Source organism: Chiloscyllium plagiosum, unplaced genomic scaffold, assembly GCF_037043375.1.
Source record: "Chiloscyllium plagiosum isolate Xiang-an unplaced genomic scaffold, Cpla_swu_hap1 HiC_scaffold_7, whole genome shotgun sequence".
Taxonomy (NCBI): Eukaryota; Metazoa; Chordata; class Chondrichthyes; order Orectolobiformes; family Hemiscylliidae; genus Chiloscyllium; species Chiloscyllium plagiosum.
This window is the reverse complement of record NW_028270145.1, coordinates 1982363-2007504: the sequence shown is the minus strand read 5'-3', so window position 1 is coordinate 2007504 and position 25142 is coordinate 1982363. Positions and strand designations below refer to the sequence as shown.

The following is a 25142-nucleotide window of genomic DNA, read 5'->3' as shown; positions in this document are numbered from 1 at the left end:
ACTGAACTGACCTTTGGGGAAAATTATCTAACATAACTTATCCTCTCAGCAGAAACAACAAAGTTTGGCATTTTAGAAACTGATGAAGAGTTCCAAGTAACTGCATTTAAAGAAAAACCCAACTCAACTGAAACAACATCTCGCAGAGCTGTAAGGTTTTCACCTTATCTTTGATATTTGTTGTATATACCTTTTATTCTTTTAATTTAAAAAAATCTTCAAAAGAATCACTTTCCACTGAAGCATAATCCTGCTGTACTGAAGTAACTTGTTCCGATATCTGAATTATTTTGGGAAAGCTATTTATCATGGTAAATACACATTGTACTGGAAAATATTAATCTAAACTAAGAATTCAATATCCACTTAAATTTTCTATCTTCCAGTGTCCATGCTTCTATATATATTCAAAAAGCACAATACCTCTGATTGCAAAATTTCTTCAAGAAAAACAAGTAAGCTGAACTTTTCTAAAAATAAGACCTTGATCAGTTTATTTGAAATTATTACAACTGGACCTGGAGTATAAACATCAGGATGTGTCATATAACACATTGAATAATTGTATCGTGGCCCATTTATCTACTAATGGAGCATGTAGATATTGTATGCAAATTCTGATTTTCTACAGTACTTAATCCTACAAAGGAGACAGGAGGATGATGGGTTGGCTATGTATATTTTTGATCAACAATATTCTGTATCTAAATATCTTCCTTTTAATTTAGAATTCTAAGTGTGTACATATTCTGATATAGAAACAAAAACTTCATTGTATCGCATTTTTTAAAAAAGCGTTTTTAAGTACGTCACAGGTGGTTAATAAAATTGAAATGTAGTCACCGTTTTAATATTAGCAAGTTAGATGATACTGGAATTTTATGCTTTCAAAAAATGCTTGGCAAAGTGTTTGTAGATTTAGCACATTTTTAATAACTGCGTTTTTGTTCATTGTCACTGTAAGCTATCTCTTCTCTGGTTTTCTTCAGACACCCTTCGTCCATGTCTCAGTATTATCCATTCATCTGCTTTTTCTTCTTCACCTCTGGTTACCCTTAATTTCTCCTTCAGTTATTGCCAGGACCAGGCTGTCAGACCTACAATTCCAATGACTGTGCTTAGCTGTCTCTCTCTTACTGTACTTAGCAACACTGGATTTCTGAACTTCTGCTTTTGATCACATCCACTCATATGTCTTTTTGCCCATCCAGGTTATTCTGAGCATCCTGCACCATACCCACATTTCAAAAACTCTTTTCAGAATACAACCACTTCTATCTATTGAGTGCAGCATTCCATGCTGATGATTGTACGTGATGTTTTGCAGCTTCATGCTGATGCATTTGAATTTACAAACAGAACTTAAGTCATGCCTTTTTTTGTCGCTCAACTAACCTGTTTTTTATTCTTTGATGTAACTTTGAACTTTATCTTCGAGCCAAGATGCTGCAAATTGTCCAATGTCTCTGCCTCAGTGCTTCCAATCTTGACTTTTCCATTGCCACTTGAAGCAATAACCAGCATTATTGTTGTATGTATGCTCATGACTTGAGGCTGAATTTTACTATTTGCAGCCTTAATGTGGTGTGCAAGTTTCATGGTATCCTGTACACCACGACCCAGGTCATGGTTTCTCTCGCAATTTTCCGATGTGCACTTCATTATTTATGCAAGTGAGATGTTGGGTGCATTTCTCAATCTTATGGTGAGACTCGCCAATGGTGAGATCCAGCAGTTTCTATGTCTCTGGTATTGTATCTGAAGCATACTTGCACACCATTTCAGACACTATAAACCAGTCCTGTCTCCTGATATTGCTGCTGGACCCTGAACATTGAAGAAATTTCTCAAAAGAAAGGCAAGCTTGATCCCTGTTCCAGAACACAAATCTGGAGGTACTGGTGGATTGACTGTTAAAGGAAAAGGCAGACAAAGGACCACCACAAGAGGCCACATCACCAGATACGACCATTCCGGACTTAACTTGCAGCATGGATCAGTAACCTCGGATTCTCAGCAATGCCACAAGAAGGTCCATGATCTTTTGCAGTCTTCCAGGCTACTCTAAAGGTCCAGCATTCACTCTGCTATTCTCCAATTCCCAGTATGAAAGAATAATGTCCTGTCAAGGGCTGACACTCGCATTATCCACGCAAGCAAATTAAAAACTATCAGATGCATGTCTGCATGTCAGTGCAAAAATGTCATGTGCAGATGCATGTGCCCCTGCTCAATGTGTCCTGGCAGAAGCACCTACATCATTGAGGTCCAAGTATTGAAGACCTAGAACAGGCATGATGATCTGGTGAGCCTGCTGGTTTGCCAATCCCAAGTTGCTTAGACAGATAGTCAAGGATCATGGCCGTGGAGAATGCAGGGATATTGTGCAGAAGTAGTTGTTTGAAGACTACGATAGACATTCAACAAGCTGCAGCTGTCAGGCACCCATTTGGTTTTTTTTCCCCACTACTTAGTTTCTTATGCTAGAGAATTGGAAGTGCAGTGTAAATAGGGTGACTTGGGGTATTAATGATATGAGAAGGCATTGAAATAAGATAGTCAATACTCAAAGATGAGATTCTGAAATCACCAAGGGTAAATTGTGCAGGTTTTTCGTGAGGTCAGGAACTCTACTTTTTAAAATTCCACATCAGGGAGGGAAATATTCTGCCCTTGCTGTGTATTTTGAGTAGGCCTGACATGGTTTCCATCTCTTTTGTTCTGGCCTGGTGTGATGTTGTCCACATACCAAAGATTGCTGGAAAAGCGCAGCAGATCAGACAGCATCCAAGGAGCAAAATCTGGAGGTACTTGTGGATTGACTGTTAAAGAGAAAGGCAGATCCAAGATGCTGCCTGACCTGCTGCGCTTTTCCAGCAACACATTTTTCAGCTCTGATCTCCAGCATCTGCAGGCCTCACTTTCTCCACATACCAAAGATTCCTTATGCTTAGGTTGTGAATTTGTTCGCTGAGCTGGAAGATTTGTTCTCGGACATTTTGTCACCATGCTAGGTAACATCAGTGAGCATCCAGTGAAGCACTGGTTTCAGTTCCGCATGCTATTTATGTGTCTTGGTTTGTTGTGGTGGGTGATACTTCTGGTTCTTTGTCGAGAGGTTGGTACATAGGGTCCAAATTGATGTGTTTGTTGACTGAGCTTCACTTTGAATGCCAGGCCACTAGGAATTCCCGTGCATGTCTTTGTTTAGCCTGTCCTGGGATGGATGCATTGTCCCAGTCAAACTGGTCTCCCTCATAGTCTGTGTGTAAGGATACTAGTGATAGTTGGTCTTTTGGTGGCTAGTTTGTGTTCTTATATCCCGCCAGTCTGACTGATGTCATGTTGCAGTCCTTGCAGGGTATTTTGTATATGACATTCGTTCTGCTGGTTGTTGGTACAGGGTCCTTTAGATTCATCAAGACTTGTTTCAGTGTGTTGGTAGGTTTGTGGGCTACTATGTCAAGGGGCCAGGATATTCTGGTTATCATCTGAGATGTCTTTAATGTATGGCAGTGTAGCTAGAGTCTCTGGGTGCGTTGTGTTGTTCTTGTTTAGGTTTATTGTGTAAGAATCAGCGGACTGTGCCCTATTGGTAGCCGTTGTTCTTCAATATGTTATATAGGTGTCTTTCTTCAGCATCGCATAGTTCCTGGGTGCTTCAGAGTGTTGTGGCTCATTTAAATAATGCCCCGATGCAGCTCTGTGTGGGGTAATTGCTCCTGTATTGAGTATCTGGTCTGTGTGTGTCGCTTTCCTGTAGATGCTGATCTACAGCTCTCCATTAGCTTTCCATTCCACTGTGACATCCAGGAAGGGGAGTCTATTGTTGTTCTCTTCCTCTTTGGTGAACTAGTAAGGATGTTGTTCCTGTTTGCGGGTTTCTTATTTGTTCTGTTTTGTGATGACCCGTGTCATCCACATAGCATATCCAAAGCTTGGGCTGGCTTGTGGAGAGGGCTGCTCATTCCAACCTCTGCATAACCGCTTCTGCCAAGGATCCTGATCAGAAAAAGAACTGGAAGGGATATCACCAACCACAACAGACCAAGACACGCAAATAGAAAGTGGGACAGAACACCAGCATTTCAACAGATGCTCATGTGATGTTACCCAGCGTAGTGACAAAATGTCTGAGAACAAATCTTCCAGCTCAGTGGGCAAACTTGCAACCTGAATCGCAACCTTAGCTACAAATCTTTACAAAAATTGCAATTCCCTATGCTATTGCCTCACATGATGCCGCCACATCTCTCTAGGATTATTTTCATTATCCTCTGTTCCCCAGAATTAAATAGCATGGTTGACAGAGTACATCTCTGCCTGACTGTCTCACTGAAATTGCAAATAGTTTGAATGTCTATTGTCAACTGATTATTCCTGAAGCATTTCTGTACATCTCACTTATTAGCCATACAAGACATATTAGATACACCACAGTCTACAAGTACCTTCCGTAAGCATCATGTTGGACTACAATCTATAAATGAATTAAAGCTGGGCCTCCTGAATTTAAACATGCCATTAGTTGTACCTATTCAAGAACTGAATCTAAAGTGCCACCTGCATAAATTCATCTAATTGATTCAAAGATTCCTGTGTAGTATTTCCCTTTCACTTATTTTTCTTGGCAAATTGTTCATATTGACAATTTATTTAGTTACTACTTTAATAAAAACATTTTATTTTTGATAGAATTCACCCTTGGAAGAGAAGGATGCACCTGGCCATTACTTACTTTGGGTCTACTCAAGGTGAGAGATTGTTTCAAGGAACTGTTATTTCACTTTCACTTTTATGTTAACCACTATGATTTTCTTTTCCTATTGCAGGAAACCAGTGTTTGTTCATCATGTAAGTGGCCGGTTTGATGTTGGAAATCTTCGATCCTACATTGACTGTACCAAATATTTCCAGAGGCATGGAGATGAATAATTGATTTGATTGGCTCAGTTTTTCAAAGGTTTTAAAATAGCTCTGGTAAATGAGCTTTGTACAGCATGTGTAATTAACCTTTCATGAATGCCTTCAAAAGAAAACTGGTTAATGGCTTAAAAAAAAACAAACCATACGTTTAAATCCTAATCCTGCATAGAGACTTAATGTTTGAATTATTGCTTTTTAAAAATAATTCTATTTTTGTAGGATAAATCAGTGAAAGTACAGTTGCAGTATGAAATTTCATTATGAAAATATCCAAACATTCCAGAACAATGTTACTTTATGAAAAAATAACTTTTTAAATAATTCAGCTAAAAGACTGAAGCTAGTTATAATTATTTATATGGCATTTGCATGAGAAAATATGCTGAAATGGTGAAGTCAGATTTTCTAATATTTGCAGTTCACACTGTTCATATGCCTCACGTAGAAAGCAAAGCACAGAGGAATCAGTTTGCTGGGCTGATGTAAAGTGCCCGAGCATGACAGCTTAAATGGTCTCATTCTTTACTACAATCTTGCAACTTTTAGAAGTCAAGAATATTAGAGGAATCTAAAAGAATATACAGTTTGGGGAAAAAACTAGCTTTTTAAGAATTGTAGTTATGAAATTAATTGCAGCCATAACATTTAGACAATATGTACATACTTCTATGGCATCAGTTTTAGTAATTTTAAGAATAGATTTGCCAACATAAGATTGTAAAATTAAACTGAGTAGAGGAATTCTGGAATAAAGGTTTGAGTCATATCAACAAAGTTAAAATTTAAGTTATCAAACTTAAGATAAATCAAGTGAAAATTAAATCTTTTTTTGAAAAAAAAGTGAAATACGTTTTTACCATTACTTGTTAAATAATGTACATACGAATTTACATTTAAATACTTAAAAAGCAAATAGAATTTTATCGCAGAATTACTGTTCTTATTGCTGTTTTCCCTCCAGTGACCATTTGGCATTGAAACAAGCGAAACTCCTGGATCTTAGTAACAAGCTTTATTTTAATGTTCACGGTTTTTTTTGGTGCAATGTTTCTATTATTTTCTAATTATTTTAGAAAATCTTTTCCAAATTGTTCAAGAAGAAACCTGATAGTTTGGTCTTTCAGCACTTTTACTACAAATTATCAAGCCAGTGTCCTACTGATAGTGTATTACTTGCAGATAATTTATAAGATAGTAAGATTATAAGAAAGTAAATGAAAACTATTTCAAGGAAACTCAAATTTCCTCTGACATTTAAACGTTTCACTGTGATCGTTGTAAATGAAATGGATGGCTGTAGAACAAAGAGACTTCAGTTTAATGCTACTTGATGCATTTTAAGGTTTGAAGTGAATTCTGAAGCATTCCCATTTTCTACAGGACCTCTTAAAACAATTCTGGAAATTAGTTCTACTACATGTGTAACAGTTAAATTACAAGATACCTTGGTGGAATTTAATGCCTTCTCCCAGGGTGAGTTTGGTGGCTGGCTAACCACTACCCTAGTTAAGTCAGTGGAGGATCGAACCATAAACAACTTTCCTATTTTGTCATCAATTGAGGTTCTTAAGTGTGCAACTAATGTCATTGTAAGAGCTCTATTCCATTGTCACTGATGTTTACCCAAGAGTGTTCAGGAGACTATGCATGGAAGCTGAAAAGCAAATCCTGAGAGTACTGCTTGTGGGCTCTTTAGCAGTGAGGTGGTGCTGAGAGCCAGCCCTGATTTTGCTGCTAATCCCTCCCAATTCGCAACCACTTACCTGTGCCTGGATCCGGGTGATCCTAGGCTTTGAGTGTATGCCAAAGCCACTGTAGCGTTACAATGGAGGTAATGAGGAATTGTCAGTTACTGAATTATGAATGGTAGATAAGCAATCAAGATTTCCACACCATGGGTCCAGATAAGGCCTGCCATTGCCCCTTAACTACCTGTTTGGCACTTAATTTAGTGAGTCTTTCTGAAAAGAGGCAATGTGTAGCAACGTTTAAGTACTGCCACATATTGGCTTTCTCAGTTAGTACTCTTGAACAAATTAGTCAAGTTTCATAAACTGGATTAACTTAGCTGTACTTTAAAAGCAAAACACTTTTAATACCTGAATGTCTAACTTGAGTTCTATGAATTAAGTGTATATGTTTATGGAATTTAAAACTTATAAGTACAAGGTGATACATTTGAGAGTCTAATAAAGGAAGAACATACACAACATATGATAGGTCCTTATGGAGTAGTGAGGAACAAAGGGAGTTTGGTGTACAAGTTTGTGATTTTTTTTGAAGATGTCAACTCGGGTAAATAAGTTGATGAAAAGGGCATACGGGATGCTTGCCTTCATTAGCCAGGATGTAGAATATAGGAGCAAGGAAGTCTTGTTACAATTTTGTAAAATATAGGTTAGCCCAATTGGAAATAGTGTAGCAACCAGACTGTACACTATCAGAGGATTGCAGAGGAGTTTCACCAGGATGTTGCCTGGGATGAACTCTGTTATGTGGAGAGACTGGATTTGTTTGCCTTGGAAGAGGCTGATGGGGCAGGGGCTGCGTGGGGTGGGGGAGTACATGGAGGAGGAATCTGATTTGAGATATACAAAATTGTGAGGCATAGACACAGTAGGTACTGAGAATCTCTTTTCCCCATTTCAGACATGTCTAAGATCAGAGGGCGTACGTTTAAGTTGAGGAGTAAGTAGTTTAGAGAAGATCTGAGGAAACTTTTCTTTCCCCTACCCAGATGGTGGTAGAAATATAAAACTGCCGGAGAGTGTGGTGGAAGTAAATACAATGTGAACATTTAAGAAACATCTGAATGAGCACTTAAATCGCCAGGGCACAGTAGGCTGTGGACCAAGTAGAGATAAGTGGGATTAGTGTAGTTTGGTGTTCACTGGTAGGCATAGACACAAGTTAATGGGCTTGTTTCTATGCTTTTTGATTCTACGTACTAAAAAAAAACAGATTTGGATTAATTTTTGAGATGTAATCATGTAGTTTGGTTCACTGGACGGATTTCCAAAAACCTTTTATTATTTCCTGTCTGGCAGCATCTATATAGAGAAAACAGTTAATATTTTGAGTCCAGTGACCATATTCCAGAATCTGCAGTTCTGTGTTTATCTGGAGAGATTATTTCCTGTCTGAAATAGTTGGATTATCCACTAAAGGAGTTAGCTTCTGCTGGTTCTGTGAATGGGAAACAAATTAATTGATTTAACAGTCTTTTACTACACTGAATAATTTCAAGATCAGACCTTCTGTATACAGTGCTTGTTTAATTGCATAATTATGTACATCGTATAAAACAGTAAGGCCAACAGCACCTCCCCTGTAGTTTTGTTTTGGTTGGTTTGAGTTTCAGCTTTAATATTGCAGCTCATTACGGTCCCTGAAACTGGCACTGAAAAATAAAGTACAGCACAATATCTAATCAATTGAACTTCGCAATAACCTGTTACACTTATCAGAAGCCTTTTCTTTGTGGTTTTCCATCTTTGCAATTCGAGACCCAAACTGCATGGCTCTCTTTGGAAGAACAGCAGATGCTGTAAGCCCAAGTTCTTTTGCAGCCATTCGTAGAAGCAACTTTTCACCAATCCCTCGAGGCAGAGTCAAGTCTGCTTTCTCCCACACAGGAAGTGCATTCAGAAAAGAAACAACTGCTTCATCCAAAAAGGGAAATCTGAAATAACAGATTTTAACAATTTCATCATATGTATCTTGTATAAAGTTCCTTAACCATTCATAATTTTTATATTACTAGCTCTTCCCTCACTTGCCTAACTGGCTGAACCTGAAATGTTGTGTGCCCTCACTTGTTATAAATAGGAGATGCCAGTGAGTGCCTCAGTGAAACTGTTCCACTCAGATTTTCTTTCGAGCACGGACAGGAGCTATGGGATAAGTGCATAACGATATCTACCCTCTGTACCACAACTCACCTTTCTAAAAATCATCTTTTTTTGTTTACTGTACTAGCAATGTTCAGATTTTAGAATGAAATCCAACCGAGTTATGTCAAATACTATTGTATTTAAAAAAATCAAAGCTGTAAATAAGAACAAGTTGACAACAGCACACAACTGCAAGTCAACAAGCTATCATGGGGAAGCAAAAGCAAAGTGGTTTTGTTGTTAGACTGCTAAACCTGGTGGGCCAGGTTTATTCCAGATGGTGGAATTTGAATTGACAAAAAAAAAACCTAAGGTTGAGACCTTCATTTACTTTTATTTTAAACCATTTTTGGTTTGGAGCAGTGAATGGAGATTAGAAGGTGACTTTCGGACTGTGAGCAATAGCTTTTTTTTTTAAAAAAAGAGAACAAACAAACTTTTATTTGTGTGAAGCAAGGTTAATGGTAGGTTGATGGTTATTTATTTATGTGTGGGATGTGGGTGTTGCTGGCTGGCCAGTATTTCTTGCCAGTGCCTGGTTGTCCTTGGTGATAGTGAGCGGACGCCTTGAACTGCTACAGTCCACCTGGCACACCAGAGTATTACTTGGATCTCAGGATTAGTCTAACAACAAAACCACTTTGTCTTTGCTGACCCACTTTGCCATTAGGGAGGCAATTCTAGGATTTTTACCCAGCGACAGTGCATATATTTCCAAGTCAGGATAGTGAGTAACTTGGAGGGATACATGAAGGTGGCAGTGTTACCATATACCTGCTGCTCTTATCCTTCTAGATTGAAGTGGTCATAGGTTTGGAAGGTGCTGTCTGAGATTCTTCTTCAAAATAAACAAAATATACTCAAATTGATTCTGAAGAGGAATTATCCTCAAACAGATGGCAGATATCTGAATGTTAACAGGGACTTCAGAAGTTGGTGCCAGGATAATGTTGGAAAAGATGTGATGATGCTCTCACTTTAACAAGGTTATTTTCTCTTTGGGTTTCTTTTAAGACAGGTCAAAAAGGTAGGGGTGCTGAAATGTCTGGAAAGACCTTTACTTTAACAATAGCAGGGGAGTGGCCAGTTCTCCCAATTCATGTCTTTTCTGGTTTGGTTTATTTGTAGCAGAGAAGCTGCTGGTAGCTGTAACAGAAGTGGCTACAGTGCAAAAAGGTTCCATGCTTCAGATGATCCCTGGCTGACTTTTCGCTCTGAAATCTCTCTTGCCTGTAAGAACCTGTGTTTCCTTAGTTCCTTAGTTAAGTTGCTGTGTCAGGTCAGTTAAGTTATTCTAAATTATATTTTCTTTTGCTCATGTTTAGGAGAGACTGAACAGGCTTGGGCTGTTTTCCCTGGAGCGTCGGAGGCTGAGGGATGACCTTATAGAGGGTTTACAAAATTATGAGGGGCATGGATAGGATAAATAGACAAAGTCTTTTCCCTGGGGTGGGGGAGTCCAGAACCAGAGGGCATAGGTTTAGGGTGAGAGGGGAAAGATATAAAAGAGACCTATGGGGCAACTTTTTCACACAGAGGCTGGTATGTGTATGGAATGAGCTGTCAGAGGAAGTGGTGGAGGCTGGTACAATTGTAACATTTAAAAGGCATTTGGATGTGTGTATGAGTAGGAAGAGTTTGGAGGGATATGGGGTGGGTGCTGGCAGGTGGGACTAGATTGGGTTGGGATATCTGGTCGGCATGGACAGGTTGGACTGAAGGGTCTGTTTCCGTGCTGTATATCTCTATGACTTTGTTTCAGCTCTAGTGTTTAAATAAACTGTTTTGCTTAAAGCTGAGTGATTTGACCAGCTGCTTCACATCTGGAATATCCATCTGCCTTTAAAATAAGAAAATGTTAGGGTCTAGGCTACCTTAAAATATTGAGGGGGTCTGGCTGCTCCATAACAAAGAAAACCACAGAGAAACCAAGGTTTGCACTAGTTTTTGAACCATGTATTTTTGTGAGGAAGACTGTGCCAATGCAACGGGAAGGAAATTTTATTGCTCCATGTTTATCCTCCCATTATCAGCTTATTGAAAGTCTGAAGAAGATAATGTGTTCTGCAAGATGTTTTCAATGACTGGTGTCGTCAGAATTGAAGCAAGATATCAGCTCATGTGGCTGTATTTTTCCCATCTCTGAAGGCTGCTTAAGTGAATTGGCCTGCTACATCTCATTTTACTTCTGATTTATCGCTAAACTGGGCCTGTTTATCTTTGTAAGAGTGGAGACTAGAATAAAAAAAGCTTTATATTATACATTTAACAAGGTTAAACAAGGTAATCTAATTAAAGTGACTATACTAATAAATTGTTTATTCTTTTGTTTCAGCTTTATTGATGAGAGGTATCAGTTATTCAAGAAGCCTGATTAGGAATTGTTTGGAGCACTTGAGTATTTTAAATTTGTGTTGCAAATACAAGGATATGGAGGCTGATTTGATTTGGCTTTATGACTTGGTCATAACACCAATTTATTATGACAAAACTATCATCAATTGCCACAAAAAAACCCATCTGGTTCACTAATGCCCTTTACAGAAGGCCTACATGCATCTCAAAACACAGTTCAATGTGGTCGACTCAGATACCCACTGAAATATCCTAGCAAGCCACTTGATTTTATTACACTACTAAAAACACCTCTCAAACGGTCACCTTATTGGGATTGTATTATAGCCCCCCCCCCCCCCCCCCCCCCTTTATAGTCAGAGGGAAATCAAGAAACAAATTTGTAAGGAGATCTCAGTTATCTATAAGAATAATAGGGTGGTTATGATAGGGGATTTTAACTTTTCAAACATAGAATGGAACTGCCATAATGTTAAGGGTTTAGATGGGGAGGAATTGGAGTGTGTACAAGAAAACTTTCTGATTCAGTATGTAGATATACCCACTAGAGAAGGTACAAAACTTGACCTGTTGGGAAATAAGGCAGGGCAGGGCAGATGACTGAGGTGTCAGTAAGGGAGCACTTTGGGGCCAGTGACCATAATTCCATTAGTTTTAAAATAGATGGAAAAGGATATTCCAGACCTAAAAGTTGAAGTTTAAAGTGGAGGAAGGCTAATTTTGACAGTATTGGGTAAGAACTTTCAAAAGCTGATTGGGGACTGATGTTCGCAGGAAAAGGGACAGCTGGGAAATGGGAAGCTTTTAGAAATGAGATAATGAGAATCCAGAGAAAGTATATTCCTGTTAGGGTGAAAGGAAAGGCTGGTAGGTATAGGGAATGCTGGATGACTAAAGAAATTGAGGATTTGGTTAAGAAAAAGAAGGAAGCATATGTCGGGTATAGATGGGATAGAGCAAATTAATCCTTATACTCTAAGGGCATTAGGAGTATACGTAAGAGGGAAATCAGGAGGGCAAAGAGGGAACATGAAATAGCTTTGGCAAACAGACTTAAGGAGAATCCAAAGGGTTTTTAGAAATATATTAAAGACGAGAGTAACTAGGGAGACAACAGGGCCCTTCAAAGCTCAGAAAGGCAGCCTTTCTGTGGAGCCACAGGGGATGGAGGAGATACTAAATGAGTAATTTGCATTAGTATTTACTGTGTAAAAGGACATGGAAGACTTAATGTAGGGAATTAGATAGTGACATTTTGAAAAATGTCCATATTATAGAGGAGGAAGTGCTGGATGTCTTGAAACACATAGAAGTGGATAAATCCCCAGGAACTGTTCAGGTGGACCCTAGAACTCTATGGGAAGCTAGGGAGTTCATTGCTGGGACTCTTGCTGAGATATTTGAATCATCGATAGTCACAGGTGAGGTGCTGGAAGACTGGAGGTTGACTAACGTGGTGCCACTGTTTAAGAAAGATGGAAGGACAAGCCAGGGAACTAAAGACCAGTGAGCCTGACATCAATGTTGGGCAAGTTGTTGGAGGGAATCGTGAGGGACAGGATGTTCATGTGTTTGGGGAAAGGCAAGAACTGATAATCAACATGGCTTTGTGCGTGGGAAATCAAGTCTCTCAAACTTGATTGAGTTTTTTGAAGTAACAAAGAGGATTGATGAGGGCAGTGTGGTAGACGTAATCTATATGGACTTTGGTAAGGCATTCGACATGGTTCCCCATGGGAGACTGATTAGCAAGGTTAGATCTCCTGGAATACAGGAGAACTAGCCATTTGGATATAGAACTGGCTCAAAGGTAGAAGACAGAGAGTGGTGGTGGAGGGTTGTTTTTCAGACTTGAGGCCTGTGATCAGTGGAGGTTCCACTACTTTTCATCATTTATATAAATGATTTGAATGTGAGCAGAAGAGGTATAGTTAGTAAGTTTGCAGATGACACCACAATTGGAGGTGTAATGGACAGCAAAGAGGGTTACCTCAGATTACAACAAGATCATGGTGAGGACAGTGCAGGAGAGAGAACCTGCACAGTTACTGCCTTTGCTGTTTGAATTAGTGTATCGCTGGACATTGGAGTGCATCTGGGAAAATTAACAAATAGTGAAATTCACAACGAATCTTGGAGGAACTGTTGGGCGAAGTTCACAGCACAGAATCAGATAAGTTAATTGTTGTTTCAAGTCTGTCCAAGAGAAAGGCTGTATTAATGACTACAGTGTATTCTTTCTTGATTATATGTTTTTGAAGATAAGTCTCTTGACTAAACTTAAAATATAAGCCATAGCTATTAATTTAACCTGGGGCAGTGTTTGTAGAGGAATAAGACGGTGATATTTTCTGGGTCTGTAGATTGTGAAGGAGCAAAAATGGCCTTTGCAGTGATATGTACTTCTTGTCAGATGTGGGAGTTGAAAGAGTTTAAGGGTTACTGCGGATTATATCTGCCATAAATGCTGTTGGATGCGAATCTTATCAGATCGAGTGGATCGGTTGGAGAGACAGATAGAAGCAATGAGGAAATTGCAACAGTATGTGATGGATGGCAGTCATAGGAAGGTGGGAAGTCTCAGATACAGTCACATAGATGGGTTAACTCCAGGAAGGGTAAGAGAGGTAGGCACCTAGGGCAGGAGTCTTTTGTGGATATACCCATTTCAAACAGGTATGCTGTTTTGGAAAATGAAGGGGGTGATGGATTCTCGGGGGTGATGGATTCTCAGGGGAACGTGGCACAAACAGCCAAGTTTCTGGTATTGAGACTGGCTCTAAAGCAACGAGGGGTACGTCGGCTTCCAAGAGATCAATTGTGTTAGGGGTTCCTGTGGCCAGCAGAGAAAAAGCAGAATGGTGTGTTGTTGCCCTGGTGTCAGGATCAAGGATGTCTCAGAGAGGGTGCAGAATGTTCTCACGGGGGAGAGGGGCCAGCAGGAGATCATTGTCCACATTGGAACTAACTACATAGGAAGGGAAAAGGTTGAGATTCTGAAGGGAGATTAGTGAGAGTTAGGCAGAAATTTAAAAAGGAGGTCCTCAAGGGTAGCAATATCTGGATTACTCCCAGTGTTATAAGCTAGTGAGGGCAGGAATAGGAGGATAGAGCAGATGAATGCATGGCTGAGGAGCACCTAAATTGGAAGGGGGCTAAATATCCTGGCAGGGAAATTTGCTAGAACTGCTTGTGAGGATTTACTAAGGTTGGGGGGGTGGGACCCAGGGAGATAGTGAGGAAAGAGATCAATCTGAGATGGGTACAGCTGACAAGTGAGTCAAACAAAGTCAGGAACAAGGTAGGACTAATTAATTAAACTGCATTTATTTCAATGCAAGGGGCCTAACAGGGAAGGCAGATGAACTCAGGGCATGGTTAGGAACATGGGACAGGGATAGCATAGAAATTCTGGAAACATGGCTCAGGGATGGGCAGGACTGGAGGCTTAATGTTCCAGGACACAAATACTACAGGAAGGATAGAAAGGGAGGCAAGAGAGGAGGGGGTGTGACATTTTTTTATAAGGGATAGCATTACAGCTGTGCTGAGGGAGGATATTCCCAGAAATACATCCAGAGAAATTATTTGGGTGGAACTGAGAAATAAGAAAGGGATGATCACCTAATTGGGATTTCCCAATAGTCAGAGGGAAATTGAGAAACAAACTTGAAAGGAGATCTCAGCTATCTATAAGAATAATAGGGTAGTTAAGGTAGGGGATTTTAACTTTCCAAACATCGACTGGGACTGCCATAGTGTTAAAGGTTTAGATGGAGAGGAATTTGTTAAGTGTGTACAAGACAATTTTCTGATTCAGTATGTGGATGTACCTACTAGAGAAGATGCAAAACTTAACCTACTCTTGGGAAATAAGGCAGGGCAAGTGACTGAGGTGTCAGTGGGGGAGCACTTTGCGACCAGCAACCATAATTCTATTTGTTTTAAAATAGTGATGGAAAAGGATAGACCAGATCTAAAAGTTGAAGTTCTAAATTGGAGAAAGGCCAATTTTGATGGTATGAGGCAAGAACTTTTGAAAGCTGATTGGGGGCAGATGTTCACAGGTAAAGGGACGGCTGGAAAATGGGAAGCCTTCAGAAACGAAATAACAAGAATCCAGAGAAAGTATATTCCTGTCAGGGTGAAAGGGAAAGCTGGTAGGTATAGGGAATGCTGAATGACTAAATAAATTGAGGGTTTGATTAAGAAAAAGAAGGAAGCATATCTCAGGTATAGACAGGATAGATTGAGAGAATCCGTAGAAGAGTATAAAGGAAGTAGGAGTATACTTAAGAGGGAAAAAAGGAGGGAAAAACAGGGACATGAGATAGCTTTGGAAAATAGAATTAAGGAGAATCCAAAGGGTTTTTACAAATATATTAAGGACAAAAGGGTAACTAGGGAGAGAATAGGACCCCTCAAAAGATCAACAATGCGGCCTTGGTGTGGAGCTATAGACAATGGGGGAGATATTAAATGAATATTTTGCATCAGTATTTACTGTGGAAAAGGATATGGAAGATATAGACTGTAGGGAAATAGATGGTAACATCTTGCAAAATATCCAGATTACAGAGGAGGAAGTGCTGGATGTCTTGAAACGATTAAAGGTGGATAAATCCCCAGGACCTGATCAGGTGTACCCAAGAACTCTATGGGAAGCTAGAGAAGTGATTGCTGGGCCTCTTGCTGAGATATTTGTATCATCGATAGTCACAGGTGAGGTGCCAGAAGACTGGAGGTTGGCTAACGTGGTGCCACTGTTTAAGAAGGGCAGTAAAGACAAGCCAGGGTGATAAGACCGGTGAGCCTGACCTCATTTGTGGGCAAGTTATTGGAGGGAATCCTGAGGGACAGGATGTACATGTATTTGGAAAAGCAAGGACTAATTAGGGATAGTCAACATGGCTTTGTGTGTGGGAAATCATGTCTCTCAAACTTGAGTTTTTTTAAGAAGTAACAAAGAAGATTGATGAGGGCAGAGTAGATGTGATCTATGTAGACTTCAGTAAGGCGTTCGACAAGGTTCCCCATGGGAGACTGATTAGCAAGGTTAGATCTCATGGAATACAGGGAGAACTAGCCATTTGGATACAGAACTGGCTCAAAGGTAGAAGACAGGAGGTGGTGGTGGAGGGTTGTTTTTCAGACTGGAGGCCTGTGACCAGTGGAGTGCCACAAGGATCGGTGTTGGGCTCTCTACTTTTTGTCATTTACATAAATGATTTGGATTCGAGCATAAGAGGTACAGTTAGTAAGTTTGCAGATGACACCAAAATTGGTGGTGTAGTGGACAGCGAAGAGGGTTACCTCAGATTACAACAGGATCTGGTCCAGATGGACCAATGGGCTGAGAAGTGGCAGATGGAGTTTAATTCAGATAAATGTGAGGTGCAGTATTTTGGGAAAGCAAATCTTAGCAGGATTTATACACTTAATAGTAAGATCCTAGGGAGTGTTGCTGAACAAAGAGACCTTGGAGTGCAGGTTCATAGCTCTTTGAAAGTGGAGTCGCAGGTAGATAGGATAGTGAAGGCGGCGCTTGGTATGCTTTCCTTTATTGGTCAGAGAATTGAGTACAGGAGTTGGGAGGAGAAAGTGAGGACTGCAGATGCTGGAGATCACAGCTGAAAATGTGTTGCTGGAAAAGCGCAGCAGGTCAGGCAGCATCCAAGGAGCAGGAGAATCGACGTTTCGGGCATGAGCCCTTCCTGAAGAAGGATTCATGCCCGAAACGTCTATTCTCCTGCTCCTTGGATGCTGCCTGACCTGCTGCGCTTTTACAGGAGTTAGGAGGACATGTTGTGGCTGTACAAGACATTGGTTTTGCCACTGTTGGAATATTGCATGTAATTCTGGTCTCCTTCCTATTGGAAAGATGTTGTGAAACTTGAAATGAATCAGAAAAGATTTACAAGAATGTTGCCAAGGTTGGAGGATTTGAGCTATAGGAAGAGGCTGAATAGGCTAGGGCTGTTTTCCCTGGAGCGTCAAAGGCTGAGGGATGACCTTTATAGAGATTTATAAAATCACGGATAGGGTAAATAGTCAAACTCTTTTCCCTGGGGTGGGGGAGTCCAGAACTAGGGGGCATCGATTTAGGGTGAGGGGGAAAGATGTATAAAAGAGACCTAAGGGGCAACTTTCTCACACAGAGGGTGATACATGTATAGAATGAGCTGCCATAGGAAGTGGTGGAGGCTGGTACGATTGCAATATTTAAAAGGCATATGGATGGGTATACGAATAGGAAGGGTTTGGAGGGTTATTGGCCAGGCACTGACAGGTGGGACTAGATTGGGTTGGAATATCTGGTTGGCATGGACAAGTTGGACCGAAGTGTCTGTTTCCATGCTGTAATCTCGATGACTCTATAAATAAAAAATGAAACCAGACAAGCCACTTGTTATCAACCTAGGCATCAGAAACAACAGCGATATCAACCATGTCCCAACAGAAGTGGCAGCACAGTGGTATATGTTTATGAGAGAGTTGCCCTGGGTGTCCTCAACATTGACTTCAGACCACAGGACATCTTGTAACGTCAGGTCAAACACCACATATGTTTACAACTGCGGAGTTAAAAGCACATGGATACTGTTCAATCTTCAATTTTACATTTTAACTTCTTCTTGAGTTTACAACAACATTTGTATTCAACAGTGAGTTAGAATGTGTTTTTGGATTTCAACATGTTCGAACTTTGCATGGACTCACCTTGCTTCTTTTCCGTGGTCTCCAATGACTCTGTCATCTCTCCCAAGATTACGTGAGGAAATGCGGCCGAGTTCCATCCCCAGTTCTTTGACTAGGCCTTCAAAACCTGATGTTTGGTAGCAGACACGGTGACGAGAATAACCTGCGAGTTGTTCATCAGCTCCAATCCCAGTCAATACCACCTTTTAAAAAACAAAGTCCATAAAGGTTTCATCCCTGAATCTATAATGTAATTAAAATGCACTATTGTCCCAGAAATTGAATTACTTTAGATAGTAAAGCAAATTCAGTTTGTACCAAACTGCATTTACACAGGCCAAATGGTGCAACATAATTTTGGGATATTGAGACTTCAAATTACAAAATATTGAATTTAAACCATAGGTAATCTTTTACCATAGCTGAATATGCAGCTTCTTGATGCAAAAAGATCAATTTTGAAACCCATTTAATAAAGTGATACAGAGTGGTGAAGTTATGTGGATTTCATGATTTTTGCAGCATTATTGAAGGTTGATGAAAATCTAATGGACAGAGGATATAGAAAGAAGTTATGGCAGCTGGGGCTGGGGTGGGGGAAAGAGTGCAGCTTGTTTAAAACTGAAATCGGTACAAACCAGGAGAAATATCCTATTTCCACCTTTTCATGCTCTGTAAAAAGACTTAAGTTTTATGACATCGCTCTCAAACTCTGGAGAAAACAGACGTAGTTTCCTCAATAACTTTGCCATTACAAGGATTAATTTGGTGAACCTGGGTTTAACTCTAAGGTAACCAAAACCCCAGTGTACTCTGGGTGAGGTCTCATTAAGGCTCTATGTAAATACAAAACATCTTTACTTCTGTATTCAAATTCCCTTAATGAATTGTCTACAAACTCTTCTTGTGTTTCTATTTGCTTGCAGCACGTAGATGCTAGCCTCCAGTGACTTGTGGACAAGGAGACTTATTTTTGTGGACACATACACTTCCCAACTTATCACCACTTCTATTTTTTTTCAACTAAAGTTAATACATTCCCACTTATTTATATTTTATTCCACTTGCATTTTCAAACCTGGGGATCTGAGAACTAAGTTGACAAGTAACTGTTCCTCCTGCATCTCCATGCCAAAGATGGCCCAACCATGTCTTATGCTATGTAAACTGGTGACTCTTTTTCAATTCTTTTTCTTGTGCCCTAAATCTGATAAATGTAAAATAGCACTTTGACATCATGTTGTCTTTTAGCAATGTTTAAATTCTTTGAAGCTGCCTAAACCCCTAAGGATAGATCAAAGACAAAATCTTGAAGAACAATAGTAAAGTTTTGATTTTATTCTCGGTCAGTTGGATTACTTAAGGGCCTCATTTCAGTTTAGGATTAGTTTATTGAAATTAATGCTGAATTTCTTAATGATGTGGAATGCGTAAAACACTGAGCATTTTATTTATGACTTAAACAGTAATCAAAATGATAAATTGTGGTGTGTTTCTTTTAAAAGAATACTCATGAAGTTAGAGATTTTTACATTCATAATGGTGGACGAAAACGATCTTTTAGGGATGATGCCACACCTTTGCACTGCTTGTATATGGTTGGATTTCTCCATTACTGGTCCTAGTACCAATACCTCTTGCAGCAAACCACACAGCACAGCCAATACTGTCATCCAGTACTGTGTCCAAAGGTTGTACCAAATTACTAATCCGCTGTTGTCTCATTTCCTTCAGCTCTTCTAATGTGATATTGATTTCTACAAAATTCCATTTTCTTGCAGGGTTTATAATTTGTAACTCTTTTAAACCTGAAAGTCCAGTGATCCGGTCAGGCACATTAAAACTAGTGGTCTCATCAAGACTACTATTGTCATCTTGGACAGTTTCCTCTTCAGGTGCCCTAGAAGCATTGCTTTTTTTCTTTTGCTTTGTTGAGGTCTTCTGCTGCTTAAAGGCTACATTCAATAGATCAATAGGTTCATCTCGTGGAATATGATGGTCAGCCAAGGCTGCAAGAACCATAGAGTCAACACCTCCGGAAAAGAGAATAGCAACTTTTGCTTTATTAGAAATTGTGAACTGGGATGAGGTGAGAATTTGACATCTTGGTAAGAAAAACACTCGCCGCCTAACAGATTCACCCAAAACATTAATGAACTTATGAACTAATTTCTTCTTTTCATCGGAAAGAAAACTCTCAACATTTACTGAAGATGCTTCACAATTTGATGTGTGTGTCTCACACACACTGTAATTCATTGGAGTAATGGGTGCTATAGGGAAAAGTTTTGATTCATTTAAAAATACAGAAACAAAACTTGGTACTTCTTCAATAAACTGAACTTCTTCAGCTAAATGGAAAGTCTTGAATTCATATTCAATGGGCCTATATTTCCATGGATACCATGATATTGCGAATGAGTTGCCACTAGTGTTTTTCTGGAGGTCAATTTTATAAAGTCCACATGCTGGTACTTCCTGCCAGGGAAAATTTCCACACTTGGAAACAGACTGACTCACTGATGTAAGAGTAAGACAGAGATTTTCAGCATTCTTAAACTGCCACAGTAAACTACGTCGACCAAAAAAGTCTCGACCGAACCACAAGCAGTGACTGAATGCTTGGTAGTATATAAATGTCCAAGGTCCTTGAATAGTAGAAAAGACAGACAGAATGGATTCTTCATTCTTACACGAAGACAAATGTTGAAGAATGATCAGAGTATCATTTGCTTCAGGTCCAATTTCAATTCCTCCAAAAATTTCCCCATTCCAAAGGAGAAGGTTTCCCTGAGTATCCTGCAGGGGCTGTGGGTTTAGACACCCTCTCATATGAAGCACATGTCCAGATAAAAATATATTATAGCCCAGTTCAGGCACTTCTTTGGATAACTGTTGACTGCAATTAGGTCCCCTCCGTTGTAGGCTTTCAAACATATCTTTTCCCACAACATCATGAGTAGAAACACCTTCCTGAGGGGCTAGAACTAATATACAACAAATACCACACATTTTATGTGCCTTTCAATTTATCCATCAATTTCGATCAATAACAAATGTTGATCTTGCTATTAGTTATTTGTAACTTTTTCAGCATTTTCTAAATTCTGGTATTCTTTCTTCATCTCATCAAGAGCACCTGCAAAAGGTACAGAGTTATTGCTAGACTTTTGGAATGGCACATAATCTAATATATGACAAAGTAACACACAAATAAATAATGCAATCATAGCAGTTTTAGTATAAAAGAGTATCAAATTTGATTTGAATTTCCTGAAGATTTGATCAAGATGAGGACTCCATAAGTAAAAATGCCTGTGGAAACATAATCCCTTGTCTTATTCAATACTTTTAGTGCTTAGAGAAAATTTTTTTTTATTCATTCATGGGATGAGGGTGTCGCTGGTTAAGCCAGTATTTATTGCTCATCCCTAATTACCCAAAAGGCAGTTAAGAGTCAACCCCATTGCTGTGGGTCTCAAGTTACATGTAGGCCAGACCGGGTAAGATTGCCCTAAAGACATTAGTAAACAAGATGAGTTTTTCTGACAATTGACAATGGATTCATGGCCATGATGAGACTCTTAATTCTAGATTTGTATTGAATTCAAATTCCACGATCTGCTGTAGGATTCAAACCTGGGTCTCTGGATAACAGTGCGGCGATAATACCACTAGGCCACTGCCTCCCCCATAGCAGGTAGAAGATTTGCACCAAAGTTAGATGTGAAAGAATAGACAAATCCTATAATCATGATACATTTATTGAATGAAAAGAATTAGTGTTTATCAAATATTTTGATAATTACTTTGGGTGTTCCACATGTTTACGTATTTAAGTATACTATTTGGTTCTTTGCGAATTGCAATGTATGTTCTACAACTTAAATCTATAATGAGATCAATTTTTCATTAACAATTATTTCTAGTTTCAGTTTAATGAATATAGAACATGAGAAGTAAGTGGTGTCAGCAAGAGTAGGCTATTTGGTCTTTCAAGCCTGCCCAGCCATTTGATAAGATCATGGCTGATTAGACTGTTACTTTAACCCAATTTCTTGGCTACCCCCTACATTCTTTCCTGACTTCCCTGTTAGTCAAAAATGTATCCATCTCTGTCTTTAAAATATTCAATGTCACTGCTCTATGGGAAAGAATTCTACAGACTTAACCAGAGAAAATAATTATCCTCATCGCCACTTTAAATGGGAGACTTCTTGTTTTGGATTTAGAACTATAAAATATACTAATGAATTTGTTTGTCATCAATTATATTTACTAATGTAACTCCCGTCAAAACAAGTCCAATAATGTAGCACCATGGCATATTAAGATGTTGGATTTCATAGGCTACATCTGAATCAGAGGTGGTAATAATCAGAGCTTCCCCCATGAGGATGAATGACATAACAGGTATTTGAGTTCCTTGACTATATATCTACATATTAAAAACATGAAGGGGTATGAGACAAAGCAGGAAAATGGTGTTGCAGTGGTAATTAGATTAGATTTCCTACAGTGTGGAAACAGGCCCTTCGGCCCAACAAGTCCACACTGACCCTCCGAAGAGCAACCCACCCAGACCCATTTCCCTCTGACTAATGTACCTAACACTATGGGAAATTTAGCACGGCCAATTCACCTGACCTGCACATCTTTGTATCAGCCATGATCTCATTGAATGGCATTGTGGGCTCAAAAGGCTGAAAAGCTTCCTCCAGCCTCTATTTCTTATGTTTCTAAACCACTATGCAACTCTTAATTATCAATTCAAGATGGGCTAAAGCTGATTGAGAGCTAGTCTCTCGTAAGAGGTAGTGCAAAGAAAAAGGATGTATTAACGGAGTGGAAGAAGGCAAATTAAAATAGGGAAGGAAAAGATGACCTTATATGTGTTGCATGAATATAAAAATCAAGGTAACAAAGGAATATTCAACATATCCTGCATAGTTGTAACACATGAACCACTTATTACATTCAATGCATTTTACAAATATGCTTAAGGTATATAACTTACATTTACATTCACTAAGAGTCTGGGTTTGATCTGCTAAGAAAAATATATTGCTGTTGGGCTGCTGCTTATAAATGCTCTGAAAAAGAACGAATAACAATTATTAATAAAACTAAAATTAATCATGAATCATTTTGTAACAAAGCAGCACTGAATCTCATTTGGAGAATGGAATATAAGTGGAACATGTTTTCAATGGGGGATTAGTTGGGAAACAGTGATCACAATAATATTAGAGTTGAAACTGTTTTGAAAAGAACAAATAAAAATCAAATGTGAAAATATTCAACAGGAGGAGAGCTAATTTTAGTAAGTTGAAAAGGCGTCTTGTTCACATGCACTGTAATCAAGATTAACTGGTAAAATTGTAAACAAGCAATGAAATATTGATTGGCTGCAGACTGCGGAGCTGACTGGATAACTAACAGTATAGAGATTAAAATGAAACAAACATAAAACATTTGATAAATACGTATTGTAACAACTTCATGACTGGTCCATGGACAGGATGGCTACAGTCTCAAGTTTAAACAATACTGGAGAAGCTTCTAGCTTGCAAATCTCTCATGTGGAAAAATAACAGAAATATGCCTGGTGGTTATTCTCACTAAGCATTTCCTATAGACTGTAAATTGTTTGTCAAAAGGAAAAACCACCTTCGGAGGCACTGAAAGAGTGAATTCTCAACTCGTGAAATGGAAGACTCATAAGGGGCATAATTTCAAGGTCTGCAAATGACATGAAAGTTGGTAGACAATTGATACATGAAATTCACTGCAATATGAAGAGATACATTTTGCTAAAAATGATATCAGAGTCAAACTAAATTGTATAATCTTAAAAGAGATGCAGAACAGAAAGATCTGGCGTAGGCAGTTCAGAAGACTACTAAAAAGACTGGCAAAATCCTTGATTCTGTAAACAGATATAACAAGTGCAAAAGGAAACAAGGAAGTTTATCCAACACTACTTAGGTCTCACCTGGGGGTTTGTGGCCAATTCCACACACACACACTTTAGCAATGATATCAAACCTTGAAAGACTTTTAAGATGATTAAGACAAAATCTTATAGAAGGGTTCAAAGTCATGAAGAGTTAAAAACAAAACTACTTCCAGTGGGGGAATGGTTTCTAATCAGAGGGCAAAGATTTAATGACATTGGCAAAAGAACCAGAGGCAAAATATGGAATTGTGCAGTAATGTCTTGATCTACATGCACTATCTAAAAACGGCAGGTGATGTAGGTTAAGTATCAACTTCCAAAATGGAATTGGATAAAGACTCAAAGAGCAATGGGAAAAGATGGAAGTGGGACTCGATGGATAGCTTTTTCAAAGAGCTGCCACAGACATGTTGAGCTAAACAGCCCCTTCTGTTCAGTATCATTCTTTGAGTTTAAAATTAAATCTGGAACCTCTAGTCTTTATAGTCATCATGGCACCTAATTCTGATAAACCCAATATCTATGTCTTTATTAGCTTTATTGCTAGATTATTGCAAATATTAAACACTATGAGGCGTTTTCCTGCTATCTGATCTAAATTTGCTTTACAAAAATTTTCTTTTTTTAGGCAAAATTTATTTATCTTACATTGTAATTTGAAGGCAACCATTATATTTATGCCAGAACTGAACATCTACAAGTATTAACTTGGGTTTTATTGACTTACCCGATTTTTCTTAAGGTTGGAGAGCTCATCAATGACAACACTTTGTTCTTGTATCTATTGAAACAACATTACATTTGACATTGGAATAACAATAAAGAATTGTAACCAAGTAGACATTGCAGTTCAGTTAAAATGTCAACTTAGAATGGATTTCTTTTAAAAATCGCAAATTTCTTTTTGTAAGGTATCGTGAAATTTAATGAGCTGAGCAATTATTCACTCCTTTTAAAAATTACTGTACTTGATCTTTTCAAAAATCAGCAGGAACCCTCTTCTTTTTTTTTTCCTTGCATGCACTTAATCTTTGAAGGCCTGATTTACTCTGCCCTGCCACCCTTTCAGATACTGCATTCCAGTTCATAATTACCCACTGCATATAGAGGCCTTTCCTCATGTGGCTTTTAGCTCTTTTGCCAAACACTTCAAAATATCCTTTGATAACACTAGGCTTTTGTCAACGGGAAATTTCCCTCTATTTACTTTGCCTATTCCTCATGATTTTGAAAACCTCAATTTCTTCTTATCCAAAGAGAACAACCGAAGACCTTATTTAACTACCCGAGTGTTTTTCTGTGCTTTTTAA

General features: G+C 38.9%; 2 protein-coding genes across 15 annotated transcripts in view; one reads left to right on the top strand and one right to left on the bottom strand.

Moving 5' to 3' along the window:
• LOC122551241 (uncharacterized) overlaps positions 1–11159 on the top strand; it is a 38603-nt gene extending 27444 nt beyond the window's left edge. For 5 of the 12 annotated variants that reach the window (XM_087988662.1, XM_087988659.1, XM_087988663.1 and 2 more), the window contains 4 exons: positions 50–150; positions 387–455; positions 4696–4754; positions 9948–11159. In XM_087988662.1, the coding sequence (XP_087844788.1) occupies positions 50–150; positions 387–455; positions 4696–4754; positions 9948–10107 (389 nt within the window). In that variant the 3' untranslated portion in view covers positions 10108–11159. Of the gene's footprint in view, positions 1–49; positions 151–386; positions 456–4695; positions 4755–4832; positions 5773–9947 lie in introns of those variants that run through there. The other 7 variants (XM_087988658.1, XM_087988657.1, XM_043692834.2 and 4 more) reach the window with 7 other exon arrangements.
• Positions 8135–25142, bottom strand: part of asnsd1 (asparagine synthetase domain containing 1) — a 79945-nt gene continuing 62937 nt past the window's right edge. For all 3 annotated transcript variants that reach the window (XM_043692830.2, XM_043692828.2, XM_043692829.2), the window contains exons 2-6: positions 24560–24613; positions 22891–22966; positions 19452–21012; positions 17895–18076; positions 8135–8608 (exon numbers count right to left, since the gene is read on the bottom strand). In XM_043692830.2, the coding sequence (XP_043548765.2) occupies positions 8353–8608; positions 17895–18076; positions 19452–20885 (1872 nt within the window). In that variant the 5' untranslated portion in view covers positions 20886–21012; positions 22891–22966; positions 24560–24613 and the 3' untranslated portion in view covers positions 8135–8352. The remainder of the gene's footprint in view (positions 8609–17894; positions 18077–19451; positions 21013–22890; positions 22967–24559; positions 24614–25142) is intronic.